The following is a 12,357-nucleotide window of genomic DNA, read 5'->3' on the forward strand; positions in this document are numbered from 1 at the left end:
CTGGAGAGGTGGGCCTGTGAAAACCTCATGAAGTTCAACAAGGTCAGGTGTAAGGTTCTGCACCTGAGTCAGGGCAATATAAAGCACAAATCCAGGTTGGGTGGAGAATGGATTGAAAAAAGTCCAGAGGAGCAGGCCTTGGGGGTGCTGGGTGATGAGAAGCTCCCCATGAGCCGGCACCGTGCGCTGGAGCCCAGAAACCCCCCGTGTCCTGGGCTGCATCCCCAGCAGCGTGGCCAGCAGGGCCAGGGAGGGGATTGTCCCCTCTGCTCTGCTCTGCTGAGACCCCCCTGCAGGGCTGGGGCCAGGGCTGGGGTCCCCAGCACAGGAAGGACATGGAGCTGCTGGAGAGAGTCCAGAGGAGGCCCTGGAGATGCTGGGAGGGCTGGAGCAGCTCTGCTCTGGAGCCAGGCTGGGAGAGTTGGGGTGTTCAGCCTGGAGAAGAGAAGGCTCCAGGGAGACCTTAGAGCACCTTCCAGGGCCTGAAGGGGCTCCAGGAAAGCTGGGGAGGGGCTTGGGACAAGGGCAGGGAGTGAGAGGACAAGGGGGATGGATTAAAACTGGAAGAGGGGAGATTTAGATGAGACATGAGGAGGAAATTCTTTGCTGTGAGGGTGGTGAGACCCTGGCCCAGGTTGCCCAGGGAAGCTGTGGCTGCCCCATCCCTGGCAGTGTTGAAGGGCAGGTTGGATGGGGCTTGGAGCAACCTGGGCTGCTGGGAGGTGTCCCTGCCCATGCAGGGGGGTTGGAACTGGATGGTCTGCAAGGTCCAATCCCCCCCAAAGCATTCTCTGAGCTAACAGCTCACTTACTTGAAGGGCAGCTTCTCATCGTTGGGCTTGATGCAGCGCACGTAGTGGGGGGTGGTGGCGTTCAGGGTCTCCATGAGCAAATGCAGGGAATTGCGGAACTGAAAGACAAAGCCACTGGTTTTGAGGAGGGATGAAGGAGTTGCACCTTGCAACTCAAGTTGGCAGGTGCCACAAGCCACATGAGGTGCCAGTCTCTGGATGTGACACGGCATGAACTTTCCCATCAGCCCAGCACACGCATGAGGAATTCAGAGAAGACATCGGTGGCTTGAAGGTTTCCAGCTCAGTGAGGTCCATGAGCAACAGCCAGTCAAGACTTGACACAGTAAGGTCCTGAAAAATCTCAAAGGGTGGAAGCAGCACAGCCTCTCTGGGCTTCTTTTGCATTGCTTGACTGTCCACATGGGAGAAAAAAATGCTCATTTTCTCAAGTTGTTTAAATTTATGAGCACCACAAGCCGTGGGGATGCAGTCCAGTGAATCCCAGAGTGGCCTCCACTCTCCTCACACCTTATCTCAACTGCTTCCAGTCAAGACTACTTGAGCCTGTTCTTCCAGGGATGCTGCTACAAGGTGTCCAAAACGGAACAGCCAAATGGTTCCTACAAACACAGGTCATGGGAAGGTCCACTACCTCCCTACCAGCTTTTTACTTATCACTCCTTTGGACTGAAGAAACAAGTTCTCTTCTGTAAAAATGTCCCTGGATTCTCCTGCCCCACTCCCCTGCCATCAACCAACCTTGCTCATATCAGACATTACCTGGTGTCCCACTGTTTTCTTGTGCTCCTTATTGGCAGCTTTGATTACTGGTCTGGCAGAACGGACACTGATTTTGGATGTTCCCTTGCCCATGGAAGTGGTGGGTGGAGCATCCTTCTCATCTTGGAACAAGTCTGCTACCATTTGATACTAAAACAAAAGACAATGTGTGAGCACCTCTGGCCTTGCTCTTTGCTGGATGAGCCCACCCAAGTCACATTGCTCTAGTGATCTGAAGGTGACCCAAGGGCTGGAGCAGCTCTGCTCTGGAGACAGGCTGGGAGAGTTGGGGTGTTCAGCCTGGAGAAGAGAAGGCTCCAGGGAGACCTTAGAGCACCTTCCAGGGCCTGAAGGGGCTCCAGGAAAGCTGGGGAGGGACTTGGGACAAGGGCAGGGAGGGATGGGATGAGGGGGATGGATTAAAACTGGAAGAGGGGAGGTTGAGGTGAGACATGAGGAGGAAATTCTTTGCTGTGAGGGTGGTGAGACCCTGGCCCAGGTTGCCCAGGGAAGCTGTGGCTGCCCCATCCCTGGCAGTGTTGAAGGGCAGGTTGGATGGGGCTTGGAGCAACCTGGGCTGGTGGGAGGTGTCCCTGCCCGTGCAAAAGGTTTGATCTAGATGATCATTAAGGTCCTTTCCAACCCAAAGCATTCTATGATTCCATGCTTTTTAGCCCATCTTAAATCAGGAAGGGCAATAAAGTCCAAGCAAGCAGCATTGCCTACTTAAACCATGTCAGCAGGACCATTGGCCATTCTGGTTTGTAGTTTATCAGACCAAGAAATGTGCATATTACATCAAACGGGAAAAAAAGTAAGATGGCCAGCTGCAAGGTTGGATGGCTGAAGTGTTGTGCAAGGCACAAAAGCTCATGAACACGAGGAACTCTTGCTCCCAGACTTCCTTTCCAGGTGCTCATCTAGCTCAGAGCACAGCAAATTCCCAAGGAACATGGCCTTAACTTGAGGACACGCAGCCTGTTCCCACCACAGCCCCAAAGGCACCTTTGCTTTCCTGAATAATTAAGAGACATCAGCACTTCCTCACTAATTACCTGCACTTCAAGATGAATGAGCAAGGTGACAGCAGGACTGCCATTCCAAAGCCCTAAAAGCCCCACATTTAGCTCCTCAGATCCTTGAAGTCTGGGGGTTTGGACTAGCCAGGCAGCAACATTTCCACTTCATAAATAGGAGAACAGATGAGCTGGCAAACTGAATTAATGTTTGTTTGGGTTTTCTTTTATGGGGCAGGATCTTCAAATTTGCATGAGGTTGGGGAATTTGACCACTAAGTCACAGGATCTGGTCTGTTTAGAAGAGCTGTGAAGTTTTCACATCTCATCTCCAGCTCTGCATCCACACTGGTTCCCACTGCAGCTGGGCTTGGATTCAAACCATCAATTCTTAAATATAAGAAAAACCACTGTCACAAGGTGGGGGTTTCACTTGTCACCAAGCTGAAACTGGTGGGCTCCAGCCTGGTGACACTGCTCAAGCCCCCTTGATGCTGTCCCATCAGCACACAAGCCACCAGCAACACCCACTCTGGAGCATCTGTGGGAGAGGACACCAACATCCCTCATCCATAGCACTCCAATGTCTGACATACCCAGGCAGAAAACACTGATAGTAAGCAGCAGAGCCTGCACTGCCTCTTCCCTCCATCCCAAGCTCCTCCAAAAGCTGAGCTTGAGTTTATTTCCATTAAGATCCCAAGAAGAATTTAAGGGTTAATTACAACTTCATGGACATTAACAGAGTCCTGTGCCATGAAGGGCTTCTTCCTAGCTTTCTGCCACATTCCTGGACTGAGGAATACTTCCAGCCCTGATCCTGCAGGCTGTTTGCAGAGCTTGCAAGCACAGCAGCCTAAATACCACTGTGGCAAGGAAACTCTTGGCACTGAATTAGCAAATTGCTGGCAGGCTCCAGGACAGCCCCTGCTATGGACCTGCTCCACAACCCCAGCTTTTACTACTATCTTACCTCCTACCAGAATAAAAGCTGGTGTCCTCTTTGCCCAACCTTCTATCCTCCATTCTCTTTCCTCCCTCAGAAAAGACATGTCACAAGTTCATGACATGTCACTCTCTTGGGTGTTTAACTCCTGGAAACATGGGATGTTTGGGAGGCCTGTGCTTGATGCTGGAAGACACCCAATGTGGGCTCCACTTCACTAGCTTGTGCTTGACAATGTGGTGAAACCCCTAGCTGGGATTTCAGGTTTCAAAAGATCTTCAAGGCATAGTTGGCAGTGCCATGGAATCACAGACTGGTTTGGGTTGGAAGGGATCTTTAAAGGTCATCTAGTCCAACCTTCCTGCTGTGAGCAGGGACATCTGCAACTTCTGACAAGGGCTTGTAGTGATAGGACAAAGGGGGATGGCTTTAAACTGGGAGAGGGGAGATTTAGATTAGACATGAGGAGGAAATTCTTTGCTGTGAGGGTGGTGAGACCCTGGGCCAGGTTGCCCAGGGAAGCTGTGGCTGCCCCATCCCTGGCAGTGTTGAAGGGCAGGTTGGATGGGGCTTGGAGCAACCTGGGCTGCTGGGAGGTGTCCCTGCCCATGCAGGGGGTTGGAACTGGATGATCTTTAAGGTCACTTCCAACCCAAACCATTCTATGATTCCAAATCAGATTGCTCACACCACATCCAGCCTGCCCACTTGCTATGAATACCAAGAGCTCTTGCTCCTGCAGAGATGTTTGACAACAATCTCAGAGGTGACCTTCCAGATTCCTTAAAGTAAAACTGCTATAACTGGGACCATCTGAATCAGCCCAGGATCTATCCCACAGATGCTAGAGGACAAGATCTCTCCTTCCCCATCAGCAGAATTCAAACCATTGGTGCACAATCCGTAATTACTGAGGACTGGAATATAACACCCTACCTGCACACCCACATGCTTTCAATGAGTAATCAAATCACTTGCCTTAATTCAAAGACCATCACCTCCCAACTGGTTTAGCTGACCAGCACTAAGAAACCTCATTAGCTGCTTTCTGATGTCTCACCATCTTGTTGACAGCTTTAATTGCTTTCTAATTAGCAGAATGAACTGCTGCCTTGGTGGGAGCACTTCATCAGCCATGTAGGTGCTGACAGAGAGGGTGTTAAATTGAGTGTTCCCCCTCTGCCCTGTGTATTGCCTGAAGGGGAACAGAATCACAGAAACTCATGCTGCTTTGGGTTGGAAGGGACCTTAAAGATCATCTAGTCCCACCCCCCTTGCGTGGGCAGGGACACCTCCCACCAGCCCAGGTTGCTCCAAGCCCCATCCAACCTGCCCTTCAACACTGCCAGGGATGGGGCAGCCACAGCTTCCCTGGGCAGCCTGGGCCAGGGTCTCACCACCCTCACACCAAAGAATTTCCTCCTCATGTCTAATCTCAATCTCCCTCTTCCAGTTTTAATCTATTCCCCCTCATCCCATCCCTCCCTGCCCTTGTCCCAAGCCCCTCCCCAGCTTTCCTGGAGCCCCTTCAGGCCCTGGAAGGTGCTCTAAGGTCTCCCTGGAGCCTTCTCTTCTCCAGGCTGAACACCCCAACTCTCCCAGCCTGTCTCCAGAGCAGAGCTGCTCCAGCCCTCTCAGCATCTCTGTGGCCTCCTCTGGATTCTCTTCAAAAGCTTCATGTCCTCCTTATATTGGGGACTCCAGAACTGGACCCACTGCTCCAACATAGACCAGGTTGCTCCAAGCCCCACCCAACCTGCCCTTCAACACTTCCAGGGATGGGGCAGCCACAGCTTCTCTGGGCAACCTGTTCAGTGTCTCACCACCCTCACAGTGAAGAATTTCTTCTTCAGTATGAAAGCTCACACTTGTGTTTTGGGTGCCAAGGATCTCCCAACTTGCTGCTTTTACCTTGCTGGCCTTCAGGATGTTGATCTGCTCCTCGTACACAGTGTCCCTGTTCTTCTCCAGAAATCCCTCACTCTGGTATTCCACCTAGCAGGAGACAAAGGAAGAAACTTAAGAGTCTAGCTGCAGGGGGGCAACATGCTTCATCCCACCTCAACCCAACTGTTGGAGCTCACCTGAAAAACCCGAGAGGGAGAAGCTGGGAGCGGGGGAAGAAGTGGAATTTAAAAGTCACTTTGTATCAAAGGAAGTGAAATGTGAATAAGAGCAAAATCCTTGCTGCAAAACCAGACTGTTCCTTGGTCATTAAAGTGCTCTGTGGGGGACCCAACAGCACTTGGAAACCAGGGCTAAAAATGCAAAGATCATCACTCCCTCTATGTGCTCTTTTGTCCTCTCCTCAGCTCCTTGCAAGCTGATCAATAAACCTCCAAAGGTGACCTGGCTTCGCTTCTTGGTTTTGAAATTGCAGAGGGTTGGGATGCAAAGGGAGGATTTAAAAAGGACAGAAGAACATTTTATTTTGTACATTTGAAGTTGGCTGAAATAACTCACCACAAAAATAAAAATAAAAAAGGGGGAAAACTTGCAAAAATCCATTTTTTCTGAAAGATCCACGTGCAAAACATGTGTCTAAGGAAAGCTGAGTATCCACCTTGGCCATAAACAGTGCTGCTGAGATCCAGGGAAACCCTGGTGAGGTGAAGCACCTGTAAGGGATCACAGCTCCTACATGTTGACTGGCTCCTTGGACATGTATCCAGGTTGGTTTCACATTTTCCTTTCTAACAAATCTGTGCTTTGGATAACTGCAAGCTGATCTTCAAGGTCTCCACCAACCAGTACAATTCTGTGTGTATGAGTCTTATTTGCTGCTGTGATGCCTATTACACCAGGGTTTCAACAAAGCTGTAGACAATGGATGAGATCCTACAACACCAGCCACTGGGATTTACAGTCCTGCAGTTGGATTTTTCTCCCCCAGAAAAGTGGGACCAGCCCAGGGTCACCTCTCACATGCTCCTCCCCATTGTGCCTTGCTGAGACTTGTAGCTCCTGCTCTTAAAAAATAATTCCCTTTTCTAATATATTTTCAGAAACTGATTTTGCTGCAGCTTTGAGAAAGAGGATTTCTCTCTCCTCAAGAAAGCACAGCTCTTTGAAGATGAGTGCAATAGTTTAGAGGCTGAAGTCATCATAGAGTGGTTTGGGTAGGAAGGGACCTTAAAGATCATCTAGTTTCAACTCCCCTGCATTGACAGGGACACCTCCCACCATTTGCTCCAAGCCCGTTCCAAAGTGGCCTTCAACACTTCCAGGGATGGACCATCCATCCTGCTCTGGCAGGGGGCTTGGACTCCATGATCTCCAGAGGTCCCTTCCAATCCCTAACATCCTGTGATCCAAGCAGATCTCTATCTGAGCACACAATCACGATAACTGCCAACCAGGTATCACCAAAAAAGCATCATATCAGGGCTATAAACTAATTTTTCCTTCACATGGCTCCTCCTTCCCCCTCCACACACTTTCCATTTCTGTGTTCAGTTTCCTGCAGATGCAGGGGGCACCTGGTTACCTTGTCAGCAAAGTGCAGGATGATGAAGGAGGTGTTGGACATGCGAGGCTTCTGGAAGTGCTGGCTGCTGCCGTGCCGGTCGTACAGCTTCTGAGCCCAGTTCTGGTCCGTGCCTTTGGGAACCTGGACCAAAAAAACAGACCAAAAAATCATGGTCAGACATATAAAGAGACAGAGAGACATTCTGGAGGAACCTTTCAAGCCTCTGCCCTTCTTGTAGTCCACTTGGGCTGCAGGAACACCTGAGAAACCAAGTCCACCCTCCAGTTCTGTCTTATTTTCATGTACGTTCTTGACCAACACTGAAGTTTCATTTCCAGTGAAAAACACCCAAATCCTGGTTCTACTCCAACAGCCAGAACAGCCCTTGCAGGAAAAAAATAATTCAAGAAGTAATTTTGCACTGCACTTCAGCTACATTAATTGCTCAGGCACCAATGCTACTTTTTTAATGTGATTTTTGGGGACCAAATAATTTCACAAACTGCCACCTGAGATAACAATCAAGAAATTCTATTTCATTAAAATAATAATGCTAATAAAATAATTTCAAACTATTAAAATAATATTAATATTGTTAAGAATTATCTCAGCAGGCTTGGGGTAAGGTCACTTGAAACAGGTTGCCCAGAGAAGCTGTGGCTGCCCCATCCCTGGCAGTGTTGAAGGGCAGGTTGGATGGGGCTTGGAGCAACCTGGTCTAGTGGGAGGTGTCCCTGCCCATGCAGGGGGGTTGGGACTGGATGGTCTTTAAGGTCCCTTCCAACCCAAACCATTCCATGACTCTATCATCAACTACCTCTGCAGCAAGGAAATGGGCTACTTTCCACAACTCTGCAGTTTCAAGGAGGGTTTGAGCTTAACTTCCTGACCAGCACTTGCAGTTTTTCCAGATACATTTCCAAAAATTGTGTGTGGGGAAATATTAAAATAATTCAGTTTTATTATTTTTGAGTCCATATGTATTATTTTAGAATATCTACATACCTGTAGAACACCATGTAAAAATATACTGTAACTTCTGATACTCTAATGACGACAATTCCCATCAAGACTCATTTTTTTAAAGGATGTTTAGGTCCTTCTCTGCTCACTGGCCAAAACTCCCAAAACTTTCCAAAAGAGGTAAGTTAAGCCCCATATTTTGTACTTGATCAGCACAACAATTTGGCCACCATGCAAAATTCTTGAAAAGCTAAAGGAACCAAGGAGTGAAGTTGTCACCCTGGTGGGGTTCATCCCCATCCGTCCTGTCCACCCAGCAGTGATGGGATGGAGATGGGCTGCTGCATCCTCCATCACTGCTTCTCACGACAGGACAGCAAAGGTGACACTTTGTAAGCAAAAAAATGCCTGGATTATTTATGTTAGAAAAGGAGTCACAAGAAAAACATCAGGTAATATTTAAAATTAGATGGGACAAAGCCTAGAAACCAGAGAACAATTGTGCAGTTGTCTGGGAAAGCCCTGGATGATCCAGCAGGACTTTTCACAGACCTTTACATGAGGAGTAGGAAAGAGGGGCAGTTTGTAGCCAGAAGGAAAACTTCAGAAAGAGGAGGAATATTTATTTATGCTGCTCTGAAACAGCCTTTGAATTCCTGGCAGCAAATCAACAGATGCCAGAAGGATTCAGGACACGGGGACAAGCAGCTCCTGGAAGAAGTGGCTGAACCAAATGCAGACCCCGCTCATGCAAACCATGTTATCCCAAAAGTAGTAGATATTTTCCAGTTTGAAGCATAGACAGTTATGGATACACACAGAAATAATACCAGGTTGTATATAAATATTAAAAGGCATTTATTTCATGCAATTATAGATATATTTATGCAAGCTAGACAAGCGTATTTAAGCTCTGGGGTTATATAAATGCAAATGGTTTCTTTTCACCAATTAGATTTTAGATTTATGTGTATTAAAACCATTCTCTGGAGCAATGATGAGGTCTCTCCTGTTCAGGATGGAGCCGTGGGTGCAGGGCAGGAGCATGACAGCCACCTGAGCCACAGGGAGCAGGTTTCTTCTGCACCAGCTCTCTCCCAGGCCACCTACTTGGCTCCAAAACCTGCTTATCCCAGGGCTGAAGTTCAAAGACACAGCTCCTGCCTCCCAGGAAGGGGGTCCCACCATCCCCACACTGCTCTCTGGTTGTTCAGCCTGAGTATTTTTACCTGACCAAGAAGCAACTGATAGGGACCAAGTTCTGGAGATAAAAAAAAGCTCACAAGACCACGATCTGGACTGTTTTAACAGCTTTTGGCATTGACTGTTTCAAGCCCTTAAAGCCACTGAGAAAGTTATTGAGTGACTATCACAGCAGAGCCAGAGTTTTTTAGGGGGTGGGGAAAGAGGAAAAACAACTGTCTCACAGGGATTGCACAGAAATCTCTGAACAGGCAAAACCTGAGACCAGTAATTTCACCAGGCTCCTCTGTCCTCAGCATCCCTCCCTCCAGAACTCTGCAGAAAGTTGGTCGGGCAGAGTAATCCTGGTCAGTGTCACCTCCCACCTCCATACACTGTCCTCTGAGCTGCCAGGAGCTACTGCAACCAAAATCAAACCTATTCAGGGTCAGCCTCCAGGCTTGAGCCCATCACTTTTGGATCAGAAGCATCCCAGGATCAAGAACCCACCACAACCACCAGACAGTGAGATGTCTGGAGCTGCCTGGACTAAAGGGTGAGATGCCCTCCACCATCACCTCCAACAGAAGCACAATTAACTGGATGAAAGCAACAAAGGTCCATTCAAACCTCATGGATCTAAAACTCAAGCCTCTGAAAACACAGCAGGAGCTATAGGAAAGGCTGTTGGAGAGAGTTCAGAGGAGGCCACAGAGATGCTGAGAGGGCTGGAGCAGCTCTGCTCTGGAGACAGGCTGGGAGAGTTGGGGTGTTCAGCCTGGAGAAGAGAAGGCTCCAGGGAGAGCTTAGAGCACTTTCCAGGGCCTGAAGGGGCTCCAGGAAAGCTGGGGAGGGGCTTGGGACAAGGGCAGGGAGGGATGGGATGAGGGGGATGGATTAAAACTGGAAGAGGGGAGATTGAGGTGAGACATGAGGAGGAAATTCTTTGTTGTGAGGGTGGGGAGACCCTGGCCCAGGTTGCCCAGAGAAGCTGTGGCTGCCCCATCCCTGTAAGGGTTGAAGGGCAGGTTGGATGGGGCTTGGAGCAACCTGGGCTGCTGGGAGGTGTCCCTCCTGGAAAGTGGAGCCTGGGCCTCCTCTGCTCCATGGACACATTCCACTGCAAGTGATGTGCCTGACTTGGAAGTCACAAAACCTGACAGCATGATGAAGGTGAGGTTTTTCTGCCATCACACCAGGTTGTTCATATGAAAGGAGAGCCCAAGGGTCCAAACTCCATGTATCTGCTCACACAGAAGAAAACCCCCCAGAGAGGACCAGGCAGCACAGGAAGGTGACATGCTGATTTCTGATGTTCAAAAAACCTAATCAATCTAGACAAGGAAAACACATTTGCTCAGAGACCCAGGTTCACAGTGATGCAGAGAGACAAGTGGGCTTGAGAAGTGCTTTGCTAGAAGTCGACTTCAGTGTTCCTGGCACTTGCCAGAAGGACGTGGAAAGGCTAAAGAGCAGCTTTTGAACAGTGTTAGAAAATGCATTTGGCACCTGAACAGCATTGCAGGATGGCAACGTGCCATGAAACACAAACCAGAGCCACCAAGGAGTCTGAGAACATGAGGAAGCTTGAGGGGTTGGTCAGACACATCCCCCCTTCAGCAGCCTCAGGGTCACGTTGCTCCTCAGCAGAAAGAATTTCTTGAAGATCTACAATAAATCTTGGACAACAATGCTGGGATTGACACATTAAACCTCCCAACCCTTCCGTATTTGGTCAAACCCTTTTAGATGCTCTTCATGTTAAAGGAAACTCATTGATTTTTCCATTCCCACACCCAAGGCAGCAGGATAGCTTCTGGAGGCACCTAGACATCCACAGCAACTTCTGGCTGTACTCCCGGATGACACTTGGGAAGTCTGTGGAAGACATGCAGCACTCCCATGGAGCAAGCAGTTCCAGATGGAAAAACAGGTCACCTCATCCAGCTTTGGTACAGAGACCTGACTGCATCTCTTAGAGAATTTCCCACTTCCTCTGAGGGTAATTTAAGTCTCCAGAGCATTGAAGTTGCTCTTCATGTGTTGCCTTCAACCACAAAGCCTTCAAAGTCTTCCTAGCAAGTTTGCTGTCCCCTTTGCCAAATTCATTCCCTCTACAACAAGGCCAACCATACCCTAAAGCCATCCCCAACATCCAAGGAAGTCTTCCACTTGCTCTCCCAACTTCCCACAACTGGATTTTCAGAAGACAGCCTCCTTCCTTAATGCCTGTCTCTTCTGACAAGCTCTAAAGCCCAGATTATTGGCCACCATCAGCGCTGGCCCTGTGGTGACTCCCTCTGCATTTCACAGCTCACCATTAAGGAGGTTCTCCTGGATACTTCTTTCTCCTTCAGGCTCAACAGTTTGTGCTAGAGGACTTCAACATTGTGCCTGCTGTGGTGGCCTTGGTTTCTGGCCAAAGACATTTCTGTGAATAGGACATGAACACTTGCTGTTCCTCTAGCATCTGTTTGTGCCAAAGCAAAAGCAAGAGGTCCTAAAACTTCACATGTCCATGCAGGGGACCCTTCAGTGCAGGAAATGGGTAAGAGGCTCTTTGAGGACTCCAAGGTCACATAGCAGAGGATATAAAGTCACAGTCCCATGGAAATTATAAGGCAGACCTTTAAGCCTGTCTCCTCTGCTAGGCTCTACATTGGTCTCTTTGGTCTCCTCAGCTGCTCTGCTCTTATCTCAGATTATTTCTCAATGTGGGAATCCTGGGCAGACCAGGGACATAACTGGAGTTTGGACCAAATGACCTCCAGAAGCCAGCTCCAACCTTAGTCATTCTACAACAGTTTCCAACTCCTAAGACCTCAAAGTTGTTTATGAACCCACCAAACCCAGACCTAAAGCCCTCTCTTTTTAGAGATAAGGGGTTTACTGTTTGCTATCATGAGACAGGTTGACTCCTTAAAACCCCAACCTCAATTCCAGAGTTGCTCTTCCATTCCTGTTTCAACCCTGTCTGGCTCCTCCTCTTCTCTAAACAGTGACGACAAGACTCTCATATGACCTTCAGTAGCTGAACTGCTCCAGCACATACCCAACCACCCCCTTGCAATCTCACATTAAAGATAAAAAACATCAAATAAAACCATACTGTGAAGTGAGAACATTAGTGACAAACCCTCTACACTTGTGCTGAGGTTTCATTATGTTCCCAGCTCCCCCTCGATGCCATTTCAAGTCCCAGAGTAT

At 48.8% G+C, this 12,357-nt stretch overlaps 1 protein-coding gene and 1 long non-coding RNA gene across 4 annotated transcripts in view; one reads left to right on the forward strand and one right to left on the reverse strand.

Moving 5' to 3' along the window:
- The window catches only part of LOC127395475 (uncharacterized), a 308,391-nt gene that overhangs the window by 120,546 nt on the left and 175,488 nt on the right, over nt 1-12,357 (forward strand). The window contains exon 1 of one of the 2 annotated variants that reach the window (XR_007891810.1): nt 4,998-5,078. The exons of the other annotated variant lie outside the window; for it this stretch is intronic. This is a non-coding gene — a long non-coding RNA (uncharacterized LOC127395475). Of the gene's footprint in view, nt 1-4,997; nt 5,079-12,357 lie in introns of those variants that run through there. 2 annotated transcript variants of the gene reach the window in all.
- Nucleotides 1-12,357, reverse strand: part of LOC127395437 (unconventional myosin-Vb-like) — a 129,314-nt gene that overhangs the window by 50,438 nt on the left and 66,519 nt on the right. For both annotated transcript variants that reach the window (XM_051642441.1, XM_051642440.1), the window contains exons 13-16: nt 7,024-7,146; nt 5,448-5,531; nt 1,575-1,724; nt 813-910 (exon numbers count right to left, since the gene is read on the reverse strand). In XM_051642441.1, the coding sequence (XP_051498401.1) occupies nt 813-910; nt 1,575-1,724; nt 5,448-5,531; nt 7,024-7,146 (455 nt within the window). The remainder of the gene's footprint in view (nt 1-812; nt 911-1,574; nt 1,725-5,447; nt 5,532-7,023; nt 7,147-12,357) is intronic.

Source organism: Apus apus, chromosome Z (assembly GCF_020740795.1).
Source record: "Apus apus isolate bApuApu2 chromosome Z, bApuApu2.pri.cur, whole genome shotgun sequence".
In the NCBI taxonomy this organism is placed as follows: Eukaryota; Metazoa; Chordata; class Aves; order Apodiformes; family Apodidae; genus Apus; species Apus apus.